The sequence below is a fragment of the Mirounga angustirostris genome, unplaced genomic scaffold (genome assembly GCF_029215605.1).
Source record: "Mirounga angustirostris isolate CCGP_5_RB_7025 unplaced genomic scaffold, mMirAng1.0.hap1 SCAF_4, whole genome shotgun sequence".
Lineage (NCBI taxonomy): Eukaryota > Metazoa > Chordata > Mammalia > Carnivora > Phocidae > Mirounga > Mirounga angustirostris.
Window position 1 is genome coordinate 97,588,255 of NW_026991712.1, and position 21,438 is coordinate 97,609,692.

General features: G+C 34.7%; 1 protein-coding gene across 5 annotated transcripts in view; it reads right to left on the reverse strand.

Annotated features, from left to right (window-relative positions):
• CEPT1 (choline/ethanolamine phosphotransferase 1) overlaps positions 1–21,438 on the reverse strand; it is a 37,913-nt gene that overhangs the window by 14,680 nt on the left and 1,795 nt on the right. For 4 of the 5 annotated variants that reach the window (XM_045896990.2, XM_045896988.2, XM_045896986.2 and 1 more), the window contains exons 2-4: positions 15,728–16,137; positions 10,216–10,363; positions 8,051–8,192 (exon numbers count right to left, since the gene is read on the reverse strand). In XM_045896990.2, the coding sequence (XP_045752946.1) occupies positions 8,051–8,192; positions 10,216–10,363; positions 15,728–16,066 (629 nt within the window). In that variant the 5' untranslated portion in view covers positions 16,067–16,137. Of the gene's footprint in view, positions 1–2,179; positions 2,265–8,050; positions 8,193–10,215; positions 10,364–15,727; positions 16,138–21,438 lie in introns of all 5 variants that reach the window. The other variant, XM_045896987.2, reaches the window with a different exon arrangement.

The following is a 21,438-nucleotide window of genomic DNA, read 5'->3' on the forward strand; positions in this document are numbered from 1 at the left end:
AATTACTAACACAGGTCTTAAAATTAATATAATGATAGTGGTAACAAACACTACAGACCAGGCGCTATAGTTAGCACATTACATTTTGACTTTTTTAATCTTCACAGCTATCCTAGGAGGTAGGAACTACTGCCACCATTTTATAGATGAGGAAATTCAGTCAGATAGGTTAACTGACTTTTCAAGGTTAGAGAGATAATACATGGCAGAGCCTTGAAAGAATCTGCAAGTGTTGTACCTACACAATGCTAAAAACTCTTTAGTTTACTGATCAACTGGGGTAAAATTTGTCCTAAGTTTTTAACTTTTTATCACTAAGGAGCCCACACAGGATGATGTTTCTTATATACTAACACAACTTAAATTGGTAGAAAACAACAGGCAATAGAATAGGAAGTTTAGACGCTAATAAATTAAATTAACTCGAAACAAAATATAATGAACAACTCTTTCTTAAGCTTATTTTCCCCCTGAACTTTGTAAAAAAAGAAAGAAAAGAAAAACCCACAAAGAAAAATATGACAGTCTCATTTCAATGATCAAATCAGTTAAAGCAACAAATATTAAAAGCAAATCTCTGCAAGTTAGCAACTGATAAAAGAATGCATTTCCGAAAGATTTTTCAGGACGTTAAAATTAAAATGCATTAGTTTCTAGAAACATTTTAATAGGAAAGGCTCTATAAATACAGGTACTTTGTTATCATAAACAAGGTGAAAGTCATTTAGTCAGTATTCTATTTTCACTAAGAACACTGGGAAAAAAGACCTTTGGTGAGTGTAAGTAATTAATAATTATAAATGAGCCATCAAAAATTATAAATGTAGACAACTGCAGTGAGCATAAATTTTCAGGTCTTTGAAGAAAGTGCCAGAAGACAGGTTATGGGTAGAGGGGTGCTAAAAAATGACACATTCTTAACTATGCACATTATTTTACCCTACGAAGGACTCCCACAAATAATTATGCAAATACATTGTAAATTCAAATGAAAATGGCTTTTGTTTTGCTGCTAAATCATGCCTATATAGTACCTCTCAGTATTTTCCAAATTCTAAACTTATTTTGAAAAAAAGATGTACACTATCCCTCTCTATTAATCTGTCACCAAAGACGTCACTATTGCCACTGAATAAAAGGATTTACAATGCTGCAAGATACCTTTCAGAAAGAACTCTGCTACCAGACTTACTATTTCTATCACATTATTGAAACATTTTTGGGCATGGGGATTCAATATAGGAAACCTAATGCAGCCTTGTATTGCTAGAATGATCTGTTAGGTGTCCATATGAACAGTTCCCCAATACTCCCTGAAAGCAAGATAAATGGAATTTAAGTTCTATTTTTCTTGTGAATAAACCTTTCATACTAAAGTGTGAAGGATTCTTGGCTATTCTACTGGGAAACCATTTTCTAATGAATCTTTTCGAACTTTTAAAAGTCATAAGGTCAAAATTATAATTCTAATATGAGAGGAAAAGGAGATATTATTCACTCAGCATTAATTAAGGAAATACGGATTTACTAAAAACAAACCAAACCTGAAAAAGGAGGGTATTCAAAAGATAGCTATAGTAACATGAAAAGCAAAGGATACTTAGTTTTAAAAGCACAACTAAGAGAAGAAAACAATAAACAATACAAATAGGAATGAGAATAGTTTCAAGCATTAATTTTTTAAAAAATCAAGTTCATCGAAAACAGAAGAAGTGGTACTAGATTGCTTAAATAATGTATTCTAAAAGAGTTAAGAGAATACACAGAATCTTTCCTATTACTATTAAGAGTCCTCTCAATTTACTTATCTAAAGGGCAACCCTGCTTTATTCTATTTTCAAAATATAAATATCAAAAAAAAAATCTAGTTAATGGTGGAAAGGTATTTGTTTTAAAAATATTACATAGAGCAAAAATCATATTAGGTATAGTAGGTAAGTGAGATAGATATTTTTAGCATCAAATCACCAGAAATATTATCTTCAAAAAATTTTAATAGGGTGGATTTTTATTGCCCTATATATATTAAAATTATTTTCTATTAACCTGTTTGTCTGTGAAATACCACCAGAAGACGTTTTATTTTTTACATTTTAATTACTCTGTGCATGACAAAGGTGCTGTCTTTATTGAGTTCACGCCACTGTTCATTGGACAGCATCAATATTCTAGCAGTTACCGTGAAGTTCCAGAACCAAGGTCCCAGGGTTCCTGTGAGAAGCTGGCATATTATAATTATGATCTGGGACTCTGTAACATCGAATCTATGCATAAGGAAACAAACATTTCAAAATAACTTTACTCAGAGCTTTTGCCAAAGAGCCTTACAGGTAGCAAAAACAGATTTAGAAGGTAGCATTCTCCTTATAAAGACATCTAAAGATTCAATGATACAATTTATACAGTACTACTGTTATCCTTATGCAAACATGTATATTTCTTACCCAAACCAAAACATTAAGTGTAACACACTGAATAAATGACTTGTAAATAGGGAGCTGGTAACACTAGAACTAAAAACACAGTCAACTCTTAATTATCTTAGTGAATACTACTTGCCAAATAATCACATTATCTTTAACATAGGTCCTGTCAGTGCCAGAACCTACCCAGACTTCTCTGGAGAGGAATGTTTTCAGAAACCCTAGGGCACAGTCATCTATGTGTTTGAAGAACCACGAATCTATCCCGCACCTCTTCACTGCCCCACATCTCATCATACTCCTACCTCTGCTATCTCAGTAGAATTAGCACATGCATGTGGAAAGGACATGGGGAAACTGTGACTCCTTTGGATACGGTTAGAACCAAATCAACTGGTCAACTCCTTGTCCTGTTTCCTAATAATCTCTAGTCCAGAATCTTATCCTCTTTCCTCTTTTTCTTCCCTTAATTCCATACCAGCATTATAACTCTCTACTATATCGGATTAGTTTATTAGTGGTAAAAATTAGTAAAATGTCCAATTCAATCACTAATGAAGTTTTGGAACACAGATGGTGACAGAAAAAGACTTGTGGTATAGAACAGGCTTCAAATCAAAACCATGTAATCAAAATTAAGAGCTGAGGAATGCTAAAGAAGATAGAAACTAGTCTACGATTTTACCTGATGATCCAAGAGTCCAAACTGCAATCTAGGCTTTATGTTAATATAAATAGGTGTTTTAAGATATGTTCTATAACAATTTAACAAAATTAAAATGAGCACAGTCCTAATGACTGAATCATTACCAACAATAAAAAATACATAGGGAAACTAGAAACTGAAAGGAAAATCTCTGATATTTGCTTATGTGATCAATCTTAAACTTTTAAAGAGGCAAATATCCTATACAGGCATTCAATAGGAAGTTTCCTAATTCTTAATCCACAAAAAGTGGATTATACATTAACAGAGAGTTTAGATTATAACATTAACGGTTTTTAATTACTAGGGTCTCTTCAAATATTTATTCTTTAGAGGTTTCTTGGGTAAGAACTGAATCGGATTTGTTAGACTACAAGTAGACACATAACCTATTGACTTTTCTCATTTAACTAGAAAAGAAAAAGTCAGAAGTTATCTACTTACATAGAAATAAATGTGGTAGCAGTTATTAGCTAATGTAAGTGTGAAACATGAGAGGCATGAATTCAAAAATGTAATAAAGATAAATACTCTGCCTGCTATAATTATAAATAATTAAGTACATTGGAAACAACATCTGTGAAATTAATAGACTTTCAGAAGGAAACTTAGACACCATCAAATCCAAAACTGATTTACAAATTAGGAAATGAAAGTTGTAGGCCTTGCCCAAGCTGATAAACAGACAATAATTTGGAGATAACACCTGAGGTAAGATATACTGATCTGGTTCAATTCATTATAATTTTTTTGTCTTGTGAAAAGAGTGTCCTCCCGCCCCCCCCACGCCCTGCAAATGATAATTTGAGAAAGAATTCTACTTTTCACAGTGTGGAGGGTTTTTTTAAGGCCAGTATTTTGCATAAACAGTTTTATTAGAGATTGTTTAGAGTTTCTAAGCATTTAATTCATAAAAATGATTCCATATATATGTAGAAATTACCGATTTTAAAATATCTAGATATACAGGGTTTAAGCCTTAAGAGAGGAAACGACCACTTCCATTTAATATAATCCATAAACATTTTAAAGAATATTTTACAAATATTTACAAATGAGCTTCAACTCATAATTCTTATCCTCTTCCACCGGCCTGTTCCTTCTGTGAAGGTCTAGCCTCTGAGCCCATGTCCCTCCTGTCTTTCAAATCCAAGCTAGTAAAAATCCTAACAGGCTAAGCTAGACCAAGAAGGGTCCCAATGAGCAGTACTCATCTTTGTCAGATCTCCATACTAGCTTGGTCCAGAAGGACTGTGAGGACAGGGGTCTGTCTAGATGTGAAAGGTACTAATATTCTCTGTATAAGGAAGCTTTCAGCTGTGGTCAGAGCAAAGTGCTGAAAGATTTAGCTCATAATTTCAGGGATAATGTATCCAAATCACATTGGCTTTCTCATAATATCAGACTTTGAAAGGAAATTACTTATAGATGAATTAAATTACGGAGCCTATTTTTGATTGAGATACTATGAGCAAACTTAATAGCAACTAAAAATTATGACATTAGGAGACTAAGAAAAACAAATAAAAATCTCTTATTTGGCAAATACGGTATGTGGTTATTAAACACACAACAGCCTAAATTGGTTATATATAAAAAAGAAATCCTTGTGACTTTTTTCACTTGTGTGTAAACATCAAAATAAAACAATTAAAATAAAAATATTTTAAAATAAAATTTCCAAGGTACCTGAAGCTGCTTTCACTTTTTTCCAAAAAAGGGAATAAGAAAAAGCAAGGGATTTAAAAAAATTTCATTAGTCAAATTCCATTTCAGAGTTTATCTTATTATTTTCTAATTAAACAAAATAAAATTTGGACTTTCTCCTCCATACATAAACTTTAGTTCTATATTAGCGTATTATACACCTGCCTATTCTCCCTGCTCTTGAAAAGAATGTGAAATCTAAAATAGCATTTTTTAAAATTCTTTAGGAATATTGCTATTATTCCATATGCCATTACATTGGTATTTTGATAAATACCTCCTTAAATGTAAGCACTCACAGCACATTTCTATGAGTGCTGAGAACTGCTTTGACTTTAAAAAAGAAATAGTGCAGCCTTAATATGAATGCAGGATTTCAGAAAATTGTATTCAAATTTTCAAAATCAAAACCAATTTCTTGTAATACTAATATGTGATTTAAATTGAGATATTATATTCAAACTGGCCCCAATATTTCTATATAGATAGTCTCATCATAAGAAAGCACTAGAGTCTCAGGGGGAGAGTGTCCTCCCATGTAGCCCCAACTCTGGTCTTGCATTTTCAACAATCTAGCTCCATATACCCATCTCTCTCTTTTTTCCCCAAATGTCGTCAATCTCTTCTCTAGTCAATTTCTTCTGTGTAAATACAAAACCCTCCTTTCTTTGAACCTATGTTTTCTTCTAACAGATGCCTTGCTCCTTCCCATCATCACAGCCACCCATCTTCTAAGTCACCTGTACTAAATGTGTGCTTATTTATTCCCTTCACTTGTCATCCCCTACAATCTGGCTTTTACCCTACTGCTACAGAGAAACGACTCTGGATGGCCTCACACTGCCACATTCAGTGTACAATTTTCTGTCCTCATTTTGAGTCTTGGCAGCATTTATCGTTGTTCTCTTTTGAAATTTCTGGCTTTTCATTCTGGTATGCCTCCTCTGGCTGTTCAATCATTTTCACGGGCTTCTTTCTAGGCTTGCTTTCTAAGTTTTCTAAGCTATTTTCATTCCATTTGGATGTCTAAAATCCCTCACATACACGTTCTAGTAGAACTCTCCCTTTCACAGAGGTTCCTCTGCCTGTAGTGCCTTTCTCCACTTTCCATCCAACCACCCATGGAGGGGAACTGGGAGTTAAGTCCCTGCTCACTCATTCATTCCCCATATGCAGACAGAGACGAAGTCCTACAGTTTCTACCTCTTAACCTCCCTCCAACGTATGACTTTCTCTCTGATTGCACTGTCATCACACTAGCTTGGGCATCAGCATTCCTCACGCTGATGATGCTGATGACTTCTAAGGGTCTCCTTACCTCTGTCACAGCCCATTCTAATTCACCCTCCGAATATGCCAGCCTGCTTTTTCCAAACTGTCCTTTTGTCATTTCCCTGGTTTAGGTCCTGCAAAGGCTCCCCACAGATTCAGGACAAAAGCCCCTATTTCTTGGCAGGACACAGAAGTCCCTGATTCTCTGGATCTCCTCCAGCCTTATCTCCTGCCACTCCCTACAAGCATCTTATGATTTAACGGTATAGAACTGCTCATAGTTCTCCAAGTACATATTTCATTAAAAGAATACACCACAAGGGACATTCCAAGACTGGCAAATAGAAAGCTGTGATATCAAATCGCTCCTAAAAACACTATTTATTCTTCCCCTCCTTCCATGGTTCCTTCGCTCTCCTTCCTTCAGTTCCCATACCACATGGTTGGTGCTGCTTTACTTGAAAGGGAAAGATAATTAATTAGAGCTGATGATACATAAGCTTTCAAAATAAGGGCTTGAAAGTTAACTATGAGATAACCCCCACTGAAACAAACTATGTCAAATTCAGATATTACAAATTCTGCTATTTTTGAAAACAGTAACATCACTAAAAACTAAAAGTGAATTAGGGCGAACCAAGTGATCTTAGAAGTCTAATATATTTTGTGGTTTCACCAATGCAGAGAAATACTATGAAAACATTATTGAGATAAAGGCTATAAAAACAACATTGAGAAAAAATACATCTGCACGTAATATTTTCAATTACTGCTTTTTTTTCTATCAGAAATCCATAATATTTTCTGAGCACTGATCATTTTATAAATTGCTGAAGAACATAGAGGCATAGGATTTTCAATTGGACACACATGTCCACTATTGTCACTAAGGGCATTAAGATGGGCTTTAAATATGTTTTCTAAACTTCTAGGACATGTCTTTTAGTTAACATCCAAAATTTTAATAGTTACTGTTACTGTCATAAGTTAAGAACATCTTAAGTTCTATTTAAATAAGTTTAACAAAAATCATTTGAACTAAACTTGTAAGGAACAGCTGAATTTCTGTGCAGCCTAGTTCTTACAAGACCTAGAAAACTAAGTTAATTCGGGATCTAAAAATTTAAATATCCACTAATGATTCACCTTAAAGGGACTAGGTTAAGATGTTCTATCATTTGCAATCACAGATTTTTATTTGGCTATTTCATGAAGTATTCAGTCTTTTCTCAAGTTCTTTGTCTTTTAATCCTACACCACGAAAAAAATACTAACTTGAGCAGGGTAAACAGGATCTGTGATACTTAATTAAACACTGGTTGATGAATTCCATCCTTTACCTCATTCTAAGACTAGTTTACTCATTAGTATTTACAGAAAAGTACTGATCATCAGGTAGAAACCATTCATTTTGGAGTTTGAAAGCAGTATGTATTTCATTTTTTAAATTCTTGGGCATTTTGGTGGTGGTAGTAATCTACATGGTATGTCATGTCAGCTGAATTATCAAGAGCTTAGATTTTTATAGATTCATAAAGAATATGAAAAGAACAAAATCTAATTAAACTATGATATTTAGAGAGGAGAGTTGCTCTTTGCTCTCATAAACTATCTTATTTTTCCTGAAAACGCATTTCGTATGTCAAAATAAAACATGGAATTACGGTGAATAACAATAGGAAAAATACAGTGAATTTATCTGAGGGAAAAACAAGTGGGTATGAGAGAGGAGGGACAACTGCTTTTCATATTATTTAAAAAATATTGGTTGGGAGGTTCTAATAGTTCCATTAGGCAGCTATGATAATGAGTTTTAAATTTCTTTTATTTGTTAAACTAATTTAATGCTTTGATCCATTCCTAATATTGAAATACTTAAAAGCAACATTCTCCATATCTTAAAGAGGAAACAACAACAAAATCACCATTAAGTGTTACTTACATTCCAAATCGCAATGTTCCAGAAACATATGTCTGCCAGTGTGCACAATAGAACATGAATGTCCCAGCAAAACAACAAAAAAACATCCAGTCAGGGTTTGTCCCCAGCTGCACTGCGATACAAGTTCCAAGAACCACGAAAACTGCAAGAGAAAGATCACAATTAAAACTGAATAATCTGAAAAATCAACATTAACTGAGCTGGGAATGATTTTAGACGAGGCAAAAAGAAGACATGCTATGAATGTACAATCTTCTCTCTGTTATCCAAGGTACCAGAAAAGCAGGATGTAATCTTTTACCCCATATTTTCAATTTCTTCTTTCAATACACCACATAGTGGAACCAAAGGTCTCAAAAGCAACTAAAATACTGAGCATTTTTTGGAGTATACTCCCAACTCAGTGATACTAATGAACAGTAAAAAATTATAGACCAGAGTTAAAAACAAAACAAAACAAAAAAACACCCCCTGTGCCTCCGCTTCCTCATTTGTAACATGACGATCAAAACCAGATAAAATAGGGCGCCTGGGTGGCTCAGTCGTTAAGCGTCTGCCTTCGGCTCAGGTCATGATCCCAGGGTCCTGGGATCGAGCCCCACATCGGGCTCCCTGCTCCGCGGGAGGCCTGCTTCTCCCTCTCCCGCTCCTCTGCTTGTGTTCCCTCTCTCGCTGTGTCTCCCTCTGTCAAATAAATAAAATCTTAAAACAAAACAAAAAACCAGATAAAATATATCAGTATTGTAAAGGATTTCAAACAGTGCCTGAAACATATTAAACACTATGTGATTGTTGAAAAAAAAAAGAAAAACTAAAGGCCTACATAATTCAAAAAAGGACTCACTTTTTAGATTCATAGCTATCTTTTCTTAGGTAGCAGATATAATTACGGGTGACTTATATAGAAAAATACTTCCTATAAAAGTTTGGAACTCAAACTACAGCACAAAAATGACTATCACTTAAAATAAAAAATAGGATACCTATCATTCCATAGTCACCTAATTATAATATCCTTTCAAGACGCCCAACAAGCCTTTATATTCAGTGAAAGTCTTAAGTTTTTCTTGAGTCCTATAAGTTATAAGTGCTTAGCTATTCACTCTCCTCTACTAAGCAGGCTATTGTTAGGACACACCAAAACAATGATTTTCACATGAACCTACATCTGCAAATCTGAGTTCAGGAGCTAAAATTATCATGGGTTTTTGTTTATTTTAAAAATATTTAAAATGCTATGCCAAATGACAAGAAATCAACAGAAAAACTAAGTAAAAATATGTGTGTGTGTGTGTGTGTGTGTGTAAGGGGGTGGGGACATTCCTATCAGGAAGGCTAGACAGAAACTGTCATTTAGTTTCTAAGTCTCTTTTTTCCCTTTCAAAAAGTACTAAAATATTCTTAAAGTACTAAAATATTCTTTTTAAAACAGTACAAATAAAGATATATCAACTATAATCTAATATATAGTAACTCATCTACTGCTAGCACTTTAGTATATTTCTTTCTAGTCTTTCTTTTTTTTAAAGATTTTATTCATTTATTTGAGAGAAACAGAGATAGCGACAGAGATAGTGAGAGAGAGCATGAACAGAAAGGAGAGGGAGAGGCTCCCTCCCCAAGCAGGGAGTCTGATGTTGGCCTAGATCCCAGGATCCTGGGATCATGACCTGAGCCGAAGGGGGATGCTTAAACAACTAAGCCACCCAGACGCCCCCTTTCTAGTCTTTTTATCCAAGCCCATTACCAGTTATACTCCAAGTCTACAACATAATCTTAAACATCCACAGAATATCCATTTAAATATAAAGACCATGAATTTCCTAGTCTCCCACTATTGTACCATCTATAATTTCTGAGATTTTTGATGATGACAATAAAATCTTTTAAAAAGATTTTAAAAACGGTAGGTGCCAAAAGAATAATATTTAGGTTTAAAAATAACTTCAGTAGAAATAATTTCTAAATTAATTTCTAAATTTCCCCATACAGGCAATAGTGAACAAACATTAACTGTATTTATAGTCTTTTGAAAACATTAAAACTTGATATAAATCACTTATTCGGATAACTATCATAACACCATAAACCTCTTATTTATTCCAACACTTTTCTCACATTAATTTTTTCACTATTAATCATTAACATTAAAAAATCAACAATACCTGTTGATAGTGAATCACAACCATGATCAAAAAGTTCTCCCAAAGGAGAACTGCTATTGGTTCTTCTTGCCTGTTTCCCATCTATAGCGTCCAAAGATTGGTAAATGAAAAGGCCACATGCACAAGCAATATATGCCCACAGAGGAGCCTGTGAAACAAATAAGAAACATAAGTGTTATAAAGACATTCATTACTATGTTTTGCTGATATATTTTTACTCACAGATATTTTATCTTTATTCTCCAGAGAAGTACTACTGGTTGGAAGCTATGGGAGAGAATCCAAGAACAATGTGATGAAAAACTTTTTGAGACAACTGGAATTGTAAAAGAATCAAAATTCTTTGCTTTGTAGGGGTGCTTAAGCAGATGCAGGATAACTACTTCATAAGGTTATATAAGAGATCAGACTAGGTAACTTCCATAACATTCCTCCTAACATTTAGACTCTAAGAGTCAATTAAAAAATAATCTAGTACAGTTCTTCCCAAATTGTATCTTTCAAGATGTTTACAGGTCTTATGTGAAGAAAATGAATTCCACGCTAAACTCACGTGGGAAATACTGGATTAAACAATGTTAAACAGACTTCTCTACTGCAGGACTTCTGCCAGCCATTAATCTTGCTAATACACACTGTGAATATTCAAGAAGGGGGACACAATATGCTGCCATTTTCCAAATTTATTTGAGCATGTAACCTATTTTTCAACACACTTCTTCAACGTTCCATGGAATTACACTAGGGAAATGATGATCTAGTACAGAGTGCTTAGAACATTATTTTTCAAATATTTATGGCCACATTTTCAAGGAACAATTTCTTTTCCCAGACAGAAACTGAACCACTAATACAGGATTTAAACGTTGTGTTAAAAAAGGGAAGCTTCTATTTGACATGTTCTCTTTAAGAATGTAGAAGAGTGTTTTTTATGACTTTTCACTATTTTCCCATGCCCAAACCATGAAAAAATTTCTTTAATCACAAGGTTGTGATTCACTATTTCTCAGATATTGGTTATCAAGTTAAACCAAGTGTTAAATGCTCACAGCAGCAAATTAAAACTACTCAGAGCTGCAAATAATATTTATATTCTGCACTGCAAAGAGGTTTCTCTCAAAGTGCTATTTAGTTCTCAGTATTAAAGGTAAGGATCTTCTCTTAAACATTTTCTTAGAGTCTCATATTTTAGAACACTGAAGCTGTCAAAAGGACCATAGCATAAACCAGAGTTACAAACCCTGAAAGCAATCACTGTAATTGTGTAATCATACTTTATGTGCAAGCTCACTGGACTGATTAGTCCTGAGTGACTAAGAACCCCACCTTCTAGACTTTAAGTCTACTGCTCCTTGCTCCTAAAGGAATCTAGTAACTCTCTAGAGCTGCTCTGTCCTACATTAGCCATTTTAGTTTAGATTATTAGATATATTTTAGATTATTTTAGTTTCAGTTTAGATTATTAGATTATTTGGATTAGCTATTTTAGTTTAGATTCACTAAAATAATAAAACTAAAAACTCAGTTCCTCAGCTACACTAGGCACATTTCAAGTGCTCAATAGTCAGATGTGGCTATGGCTACCATACTGGACCACACAGACACAGAACGTAACTATCATCACAGAAATTTCTATTGGACAGTACTGCTTTACAGGACTAGAAAGCTGGGGACTTCTTGGGGTCCAAACTTTGGATTTAAATGGGGGCAAAGTGTTAGTCTGAAACAGAGACAGCTTCAACTATCAGTATACACAAAGTCCTAGAAAATGGCAAAATAGTAATTACATATATATATATAAGAGAAAGCAAAGTCCTGTAGTCTTCGGATCGTTCTTTCTTCCTGTGAATCTGTAGAATACTAAACTAATATTTACGTATTTCTTCCTTGTTCCCATTCTTTCACAAGTCATAAGTGTTTTAGGAAGAAAGCTTTCTCGGGGCGCCTGGGTGGCTCAGTTGGTTAAGCGTCTGCCTTCGGCTCAGGTCATGATCCCAGGGTCCTGGGATTGAACCCCCACTGGGTTCTCTGCTCAGCGGGGAGCCTGCTTCTCCCTCTCCCTCTGCATCCCCCTCTGCCTACTTGTACTCTCTCTCTCTCAAATTAATAAAACCTTTAAAAAAAAAATAAAAGGAGGAAAACTTTCTCATTCAGGAATAAGCCTGGTCTCAGCTGGTTTAAGAGCCTGAGAGATACACTGAATCAATAAAGGAACACATTTATCACTCAGGAAAGCATCACACCCTGATAGGTGGGTGGAGAAGAATCTGCATAGGAAAATAATCTTATCACAATCAGGCAATGAACTGACTTGCAAAATCTTGCAGAGATGTTCTTATACAAGTCAACTCATGTGAAAAAATTCTAAGAAACATGGTTTTATGGAGCTTTTGAAACAGAACTGTGGGGTTTACATTCATACAAATATGTACATAGGCTGATGCAATAGTGTTTATTTTTTTCTTTTTCTGGGAGAATATATCAAAAACTTATTTACATTATGTACAAGAAGAGGAATTAGAGGTAAGAATGGAAAGGGAAGTCAGGTAAAAAAGATTTTACTTTTGTTTTATTCCTTTCTGTTTGAATTTTTCCAACTATGTAGTTTCCCTTTTCAATGTCAGTAGGAGTCTGGGCAGTAAGATTATGGGCAATGTGCCACTTTAATTTTCTTTCCAATCTTCTATATTAAAAAAAAAAATCTAAGAAATTTCTTAGCAAATCAGATCAAAAACATTAAATTTGGCAATATAAAACAAAAACAAATGAACGTTAAAACAAAAAACTCTTATGATCATATTCCAAAAAGTTATATTTAAACCTGATGGGAGCTCTCACTGGTAACAGCACATAGCTCAATTCTGGTTTTCCTGTGTATAAAATAGCTAATACCAATTTATCTATCTTATGCAGCAAAGGTAACTCAAGCATGTGTAACATATATCAAGCTGCAAGATAAATTCCAAATTAACTTAGGAAACTAAAACCAAAGCTACTAGCTGATAAGATTTAAATACTTAGGCTTAGAAATAGATCATGAGGATATTATGGTATCCATATAAAAAGGGCTAAGTCTACATTTCTACCTTAGAACCGTGAAAAATAAGGGCTGATTTTCCTTTCTTATCTACTGGAAAGTTATTTTTTAACAAGAATGGCAAACTCCACCAAAACCATCACAATAGTGACATTCTTTTCTACTAGAAAGATTATCTGAAACTCTAATGTATTAAAAGAAAATCAGTAACATAAAAAATATATGGAAAGTTCACAACACCTGGTGACATGAAATTTAATGTTCACCCACTGGGACAAGGCCTAAAGGAATTAGGGCTAAAATGAATGAGAATGTCCCTGGGTAATAAATTTATGGAACACTTTGACTCCAAAACAGTGATTAAAAAATAAATAAATAAATTCAATTAAGGACTTAAATAATTTGTGATACCACATATATGTACTATTAGGGGAAATCAGAATAAGAGGAAGGTTGTGGGAAAGAAAATGTTACATACTTAATGTTTTTGACCAATGAAATAATAACCAGTTATTGAGCATTATATGTTAGGCACTCTAAATGGATAATTTTTATTTCTCTTAATACCACAAAATAAAATTTCAAAGGATAAACTGTGACTTAGAGAATTTACATAATTTACTGAAGATCACAGAGATATAAGAAGACATGGAAGACAGCCATGACCTATTTTAATGCACTGTGATCTAAAGCCTAACTAGGATTTCTACTGTGCAGCTATAAATGCATCCAGGCATAGCCTTTGTGGACACTATCTTCCCTAGCAGAGCACCAAACAGTAGCTCCAGTCATGTTCTACCTTGATTCCTCCTAGCAGCAATTCTGAAAAGTTCTCTGTGATTAGAATAGTTCCCATTCAGGAAGTTTCCTCAATAAATGTATTCAATAAATGACTATTAGTGGTTGAGCTACCTTTGAACTTCGCTCAGTCCCTGATCCCCATCATGGAACTAGCTTAGGATTGTTGGAGAGCTTCCTTTAGAATCAACACACCTCCCTGTTGTTCTGCTGTATCTCTAAGGATATGTGAGACCTGGACCAAGTTCCTCTGGAAGTGGCTATGAGGTCCTCAAATAAGCCACAGGTAAAATAGTTCAAAGGACATGTGATAAAGAATCCCAGAACACATTTAAACAGTCATACTGGTTTTTGTTTTTTAAGTTTCCTGATTGATATAAAGGAAGATAGTTAAGAAAGTGATAAAAACCAGAAATATATTCATACAATCTGTATGAATATACAATCTGTATGGACGGGATTTGTATAGTAAAAGAGGAATTAAAATAAAAGTATTCAAGGGTGAGGAAAAAATGAACATCTGGAAGAACACAAAAAAAACAAGTAAACGTGTTTTATAGGTAACTGTGAAGTTCAACAGCCATTTACTTTAAGAGCTATATGTGGAAACAAATAAATTGATGATAACCAAAAAGGACAGACGGAGGGTTGTATGGTGATAATTTTACTGCAAAGAACAAATCATCTGAAAAGACTACTTAAATGATTACTTCAAGTTTAAAACAAGGACTATTGTGACCATGATGATTTCATATGGTTCAGAGTCACCTCTGACACCTTCAGTTGAGGATCACCTTCTATTTTCTTGATTACCCGCGACTGATCCCTTGGATTAACATAGGCACAATAAATGTTTCTGATTCTCTTCCATTTACCTATTTTAGTTCCCTTTTTATCAAGGAAATTTTAAAACCAAAGAGATAAATATCGATTTACTTATTCTGATGAAGAGCTCTAGTTTCAGTTTTGGTTTTAAGTAATGGGTACAGAGGGTAAAAGAGGGACCAGCAATAGAGACTTGTGCTTAAGAAAGCCCAGGAAGAAAGTCTTCATCAACAATAACTGCTCCCCTTCTTAACAGCAGCCATTGCAGAATACAGAACAGGAAATGCATTATATTGACTTTTTCTTACATGTCTTTTGCTTTGTTAGTATAAGAGAGATATACCTGAGGCCTATCAGTCACATATATTTACAGGAAGAGAAAAGGGATATTCAAACAATTCTCACAGGAATGGAGAGGAAACCACTTTTGATAAAACTGATTTACAGCTGTGCCATCTCATTACTAGGGACTTTTTCTCTCTGATCGTTTTAAACTTTGCTAAGATTTCATTCAGCTATTAAAAAATTAAAAAAATTCACTCATTTTTAAAAACTTTTTTTATATTGAGATTTACTGATTTTAAAAGGAGTATCTTTACGTGTTAATCCCCGATAACATTAATTTACCTACTAGAATCAGATTCCACCTTTTGCTTCTGGGTTTCATAAACAGAGGGTATAAAATAGACTGCAGTTATAATCTTTATTAATAGTATGTGTGATATGGTATTTTAAAACAGCTGATAAACAGCTGTCAAATCATCTTATCTTTAGCTAAAGTGACCTAAAAATCCCAATTACAGTTTTGGGTACATAACAAATGCTCAAAATCTGTTAAGAAATTCATCTTACCTGCTCTGTAGCTGTGGGACAGTAGAAGACTAATAAAACAGTTGTACAGATATTTATTGACAATCCAATGATGGTGATGAGATTTGGGGCAATCCAGGAGGGAACTCTTCCAACTAGCCATTCCCAATACCCCTGCATTAAGGGCTCAAGCAAGGACCGTCCAGCACTCTGATATCTGTGTTCTTCTAGCCGCTTTAGTTGATGTCTTGACAATGGTGGTGTAGGTAACTGAAACAATTTATTTAATACACACCCTGGAGTACTCATATGCCCAAAGCCCACAGGGGACTCCGGGTGAGAATCTCCACATCGTTTCCTCGTTGACCGATGCCCACTCATGGATCTTGGCTGTCTTTTATTTGAAGAGAATAATTTATCTTGTTTCACGGCTTTTTGTGGCTGGTCTTTACCTGAAAAAGAGAGAAAAAGACACATCTGTCAGCCACTATTTATATCAATGTCAGTAAATTTTAAAAACAAACTAGTAACAGTAATGCATATCAAACAGATCAGAACACCAGGGATCTGTTTTTAGTTCTTGTTCTTACTGATGGTGTGAGCCAAAAGAAGTCATATAACCTCACCCTCAGGTGAAAAATATTAAGGGATTTTAATAGTAATATGCTTCTTGATACCTTACAGCTTGTGTGACTTCAAAGCTCTTGCCCTTTTTTCCTATCTCACACTGATTTCAGTAATACAATGGAACAAATCTTACAAATGACCTAATCATTTCACATACATGGACACTGAGGTCCAAAGGCATACCCAAAGACGACAGCAAATTAGTATTAATATCAGAGGAATGACTTGAATAGTATGGGTCTTAAATCAGATTTTAATTTAATGTTAATAGCTAACATTGGGCACTTACTAACACTAACACTTCAAGCATGTTTCACATTTTAACTCATTTAATCCTCACAACAACTCTAGAAGGTAAAGATTATTAATTATCCCATTACAGAAAATGAAACTAAGGCACAGGGGCTAACTTGTCCAAGCTCATACAGCTGGTAAGTGAGGTTCACACAAACATAGGGTTTCTGTCTAAGCTAAATTGAAAGATAAAACTTAGTGGAAAGGGATATTGATGACATTTCAGCATTTCAGGCAGGGGTGAAGAGCAAAAAAAAAAAAAAAAAAAAAACCAAAACCTCACCCTAGGAAGACAGAATATACATATTAGCAGAGTGACCTAATAATACCTAATAAAACTAAAGTAGTAAGAAAAAAGTGTAAGTGTATTAAGTGACGACTATTCATAAAGGACCTTGAGTTTAATCCCTGAAGTACTTGCACTTGACTTAGAAAAGATTAAAGATAACATAATTATTATAAATTACTAAGCAACATGAGAAAATGACAAGAATATTTTCAAGATTAAAGAGTAGTTATATATATTCATCAGACTGCAGAATGTAGTGAGAACACTCAAAAATTAGTATGGTGACTTCAAACGTTTGAAGTGGTGAGCACCTAGAAGAGGGTGGTAAAAATGGAAATGTGAAAGACAGTCAAATCTATAATTTCTATTTAGAAGGAAGAATCAAGGGAAAGCACTTAGGAATTAGATATGAAAGGTGAAGGAGCAGAAGAAAACACAAATCAACAGAGACAAAAAAGGGGAGTTAGGAAAGAAAACCAGTTACTTTGGGTTGGAGGGTGATGGAAGGGGATCTGGGGATACAGGTTAGAAAGACATAAAAGTAACTTTTTAAGTAGATATGTTTTAGACAAGATCAAATACCTGGAGTTTGAGACTTGAAAATTTCAAGTTATCAACTCTGGATGCTAAAATCTAGTTTTTTGTTTTGTTTTGAAAGTAGAAAAGTTCTCAACGGGATTAAGTATGAGGAAAAAAGGAAAATGATAAAGAACTTGGAGGAAACTCAGGGTTACAGAGCAGAAGAAAGGAAAGCCATAAAAAGATTAAAGGGCGGGGGGAGGGATAATCTCGATAGAACTAAAAGGGTAGTGGCATCAAACCAAGAGAGGTGTACTTCGATCTTCTGGTAGAAAGCTATCCAGAATGCAATATGAAATTCCCAGAAATGTTCCACTAGAGGAATACAGAATGTGATACAGGAAGCAGGACATTTCAACAATGGACCCAGTATCAAACATGCCCAAGACTACTCCTTTCTATTCCCATACATATCGAGTTCCAAAGTTTCAATATCACCAAGGATCTAGAGTGACAACCAAAATTTCAATCATGTGTCTCAATTGGTTCAGAAAGTAGTTTTGTAATTATCAACTGCCTTAAATTTTCAAAAATCTTAAAAAAATCACCAGTGCCGAAATTTAACTAAAGTGCTCTGAGATAAAAAATATTGAAATAATTTTCAAACCAAGGCAAATCAAAGCTAATATCTTATCATTTCAAAGAATTCTTCCACACACCCAATTGTATCACAAAATAATTGATTAATGTCAACTGGTTACAAGATCATTTTAGAGAAAGTGACAGACTGATAACCACACAAAACTTAATTTTATAGTAGTCAAATTTTTCTATAGTTAAATTAAATGATGCATCTTCACATCTGATGAGCTATAATAAATCAGCTTTAAAAATTCAACTTAAAATGGGAATAAAAAGTTTATTCACCTCAATTTATATTTTATTATTGTAGTATTCCATTTTCCTACTGTAAGAATCAAGTGACATATTGAGGGTGCTGTCCTGCTTTTGGCACTAAACAACTACAAGCAACTGATCCTAATGGTTTTAAGTTTGAGCATTTGGCAGGATTATATGATAAACTGATACCTTCCTTCTGAGTGCTTTCCCCCTCTAACCTAGATTTTTTTTTTTTTTTACCTTTTATCTCTCTTTTAGAAAAGTCTACATTTTGAAAAACCTTCCTAGATCTAGCCATCACATAATTCATACATGAAAAAAAGCCAATGAGGGGCGCCTGGGTGGCTCAGTCGGTTAAGCGTCGGCCTTCGGCTCGGGTCATGGTCCCAGGGTCCTGGGATTGAGCCCTGCATCTGGCTCCCTGCTCCGCCCTCTCCCACTCCCCCCTTTTGTGTTCCCTCTCTTGCTGTGCCTCGCTCTGTCAAATAAATAAATAAAATCCTTAAAAAAAAAAAAGCCAATGAGTTTTTAACTATTTCAATTTGGCAACATTGTCTCTATGAAGCTATTAGCAACAAGATTGCAAATATAAATTCAGATACATGTAGCCCAACCTACAGATATCTACTTTGCCTTTCAATACATGCCTATAGACATAGACACAGAGGTTGTTGTCACTGCCACAGGTGCATCTCCACTCTTCGTTCATCTGATCACATCGAGACCCAGAGGCTACTGCAATTCAAACCATCTCAGGAGAAAACAGGTGCTTTTGAACTTCAGCAAAGGAAAAACAAACATATCTCAAGGGAGTGCAACAGGGTAGGTGACTATTATAGGAAGATCGAACTTTATGGAGAAAAAGGGAAATAGGATGTGGGATAGGAATATGGAATGGAGAAGCAAATAGTACAAATATTATTCTAGCCACTTGAGATTGTTTACCTAGACAGGCCTATGCCCAAAAGGGTGAAGAGAAAATGTCCTTTTCCTGCCACACTACAAGGAACTAAAACAATTAATGTAAGGAGTTAAAATTTATTATTGGCTAGCCTAGAAACCATCAGTCATAAGTTTTTATGAGAAAATGAATTCCAAGTTCCAAATGGATTCAGCCAATATTGAGTGCAGTAAACAAGACAGACATTGTCCTGGTTCCCATGTCCAGTTGGAAAATAACTAAAAACAGGTAAACAAGCAAACAGCATTACACATTGTGATGGGTGCTATGAGGAAAACAAAGTGTGGAGCTAGAAAATAGTAAGGGGTGCACATTTTAGATAAGGTGGTTGAAATCTATGAAGAGGTAGCATTTATATCAAAATCAGAGGAAGAAAAGGAGCTAGCCATTCCAAAAACAGAAGGAAGAACAGTCCAAGTAAAGGGAACAGGCCCTGAGGCAAGAAAAGAGCTTGTCTTGTTCAGGTGCCTTTGAGATCACTATGGCTGGATAGCAATAAATCAGATGGAAGAGTGACATAAAATAAAGTCTGAAAAGCCAGACAATGCAGAGGTTTATAGACCATGGTAAAGAACTGAGATTTTATATTGATGTTTTGAAAAGTCATCAATGAGCTTATAAAAAATTTTGTAATTTTGTAGCACAACCTATTTATTAACTGAGGATATATTTTCATAAATCATAATAGTAAAAGTGAGTATTTTCAGGTGAAAAACTTCCCATCACCTGGAATTCATTTTGGTATAATACTGATCACAGGCCTATAGCTATTGTAAACTTTCCACTTGTAATCAGCAAATTCCCCTTCTCTGTTATAACCTGGCTCTAGTGCAATACTCATTTCATAGCACTTAATCACATTTTGAACTTTTCTGTTTGTTGTATTGTTTTTGGTCTTTTCCCCACACTGGTCTATTAGCTCCATGAATGCAGAGACCATGCCTGTCTTAACATTCTTTTCTCAGACTCTCCTATCATAACCAACATTAAGTAGGTAATTAGGACTTATTTGTGGAACAAGGAACAAAAATGGTTCATCTAGTATTTAATGAGCACCTAGTTGTTCTAGACCCTGAAGAAACAGACAGACTGAAGTATGCCATCCATGATTCCAAGAAACTCAAGGGGGGTGGGGACGAGAGTCTTATAAACAACTAAGTTATAATGTGCTGTGAACAAACCGTTGTGGTAGTCCAGAGGAGGGGGGGGCACATATGGTCTAACAAAAAATTTTCTTTGTGCAGGCATGAATATTTATGTGAAAAGCCCAACAAAGGTACAAAAATGTAATCAGATATTTAATGAATACCTTTACTAAAATTACACACAAATTGTGAAGCTAAATCTATGACATAGAACATCTGTGCTTATAGCAGCTGAGGAAAATGGCATGCTGCCTACATTATTCCTGTGTTCAGCTTTGGGGAACATCCGAAAAGTATCCCACTAAAAAAAGGCATCTCCAACTGCTCAGCAGAGCATAAGGTAAACTTATACAATATCGAACCTGTAGTGTGAAATTCCAGAATTCCCATCCCCCATGCCTAAGGGTGCCAAGTTTTGAGCTGCACCACTGATTCAGCAGTATCTTTACAGTCCTTTCACAGGAATTAGTGACTACACAGCTCTTTCCAACCTTTATGGCACTACTAAAGAAAAATACTAATGGCCAACACTATTTGGAAGGTAGAGCAAATTATAAAAAGTAAAAAAAAAGGGGGGGGGGAACTAATAGGATCACAGGATTACATTCAGCATTATTTAACAAGTGATACATAGAACAAGTTAGCAAAAACAAAAGCCTTTTCAGCAGACTTGGAAGCAAAAACAGTACTGTGTAATACAATTCAGATCTATGTTTTGCTGGAGTGAAATCTTACATTCCTTAAAAAAAAAAGGAAACTTCCTCTAGAAAAAAAGAAGAAAAGCAAAAGCCTGGCATTTTACAGATTATTTCCGTATTCCCTTAAAAAAAGACAACACAGCATGACCCTCAAAAGAACATCACCAGCACTTTTAGCCAGTTTAAAGAACAACTCTACTGCTGCCTAGAAAACAAATTGACTATGCAATAAAATGTAAGTTGACTTATAGCGAAGTTTAGAGTTATAGTATTCAAACATTTTAAGTGTTTATAATGTAAATTTGAAGAGAGACTGGGTG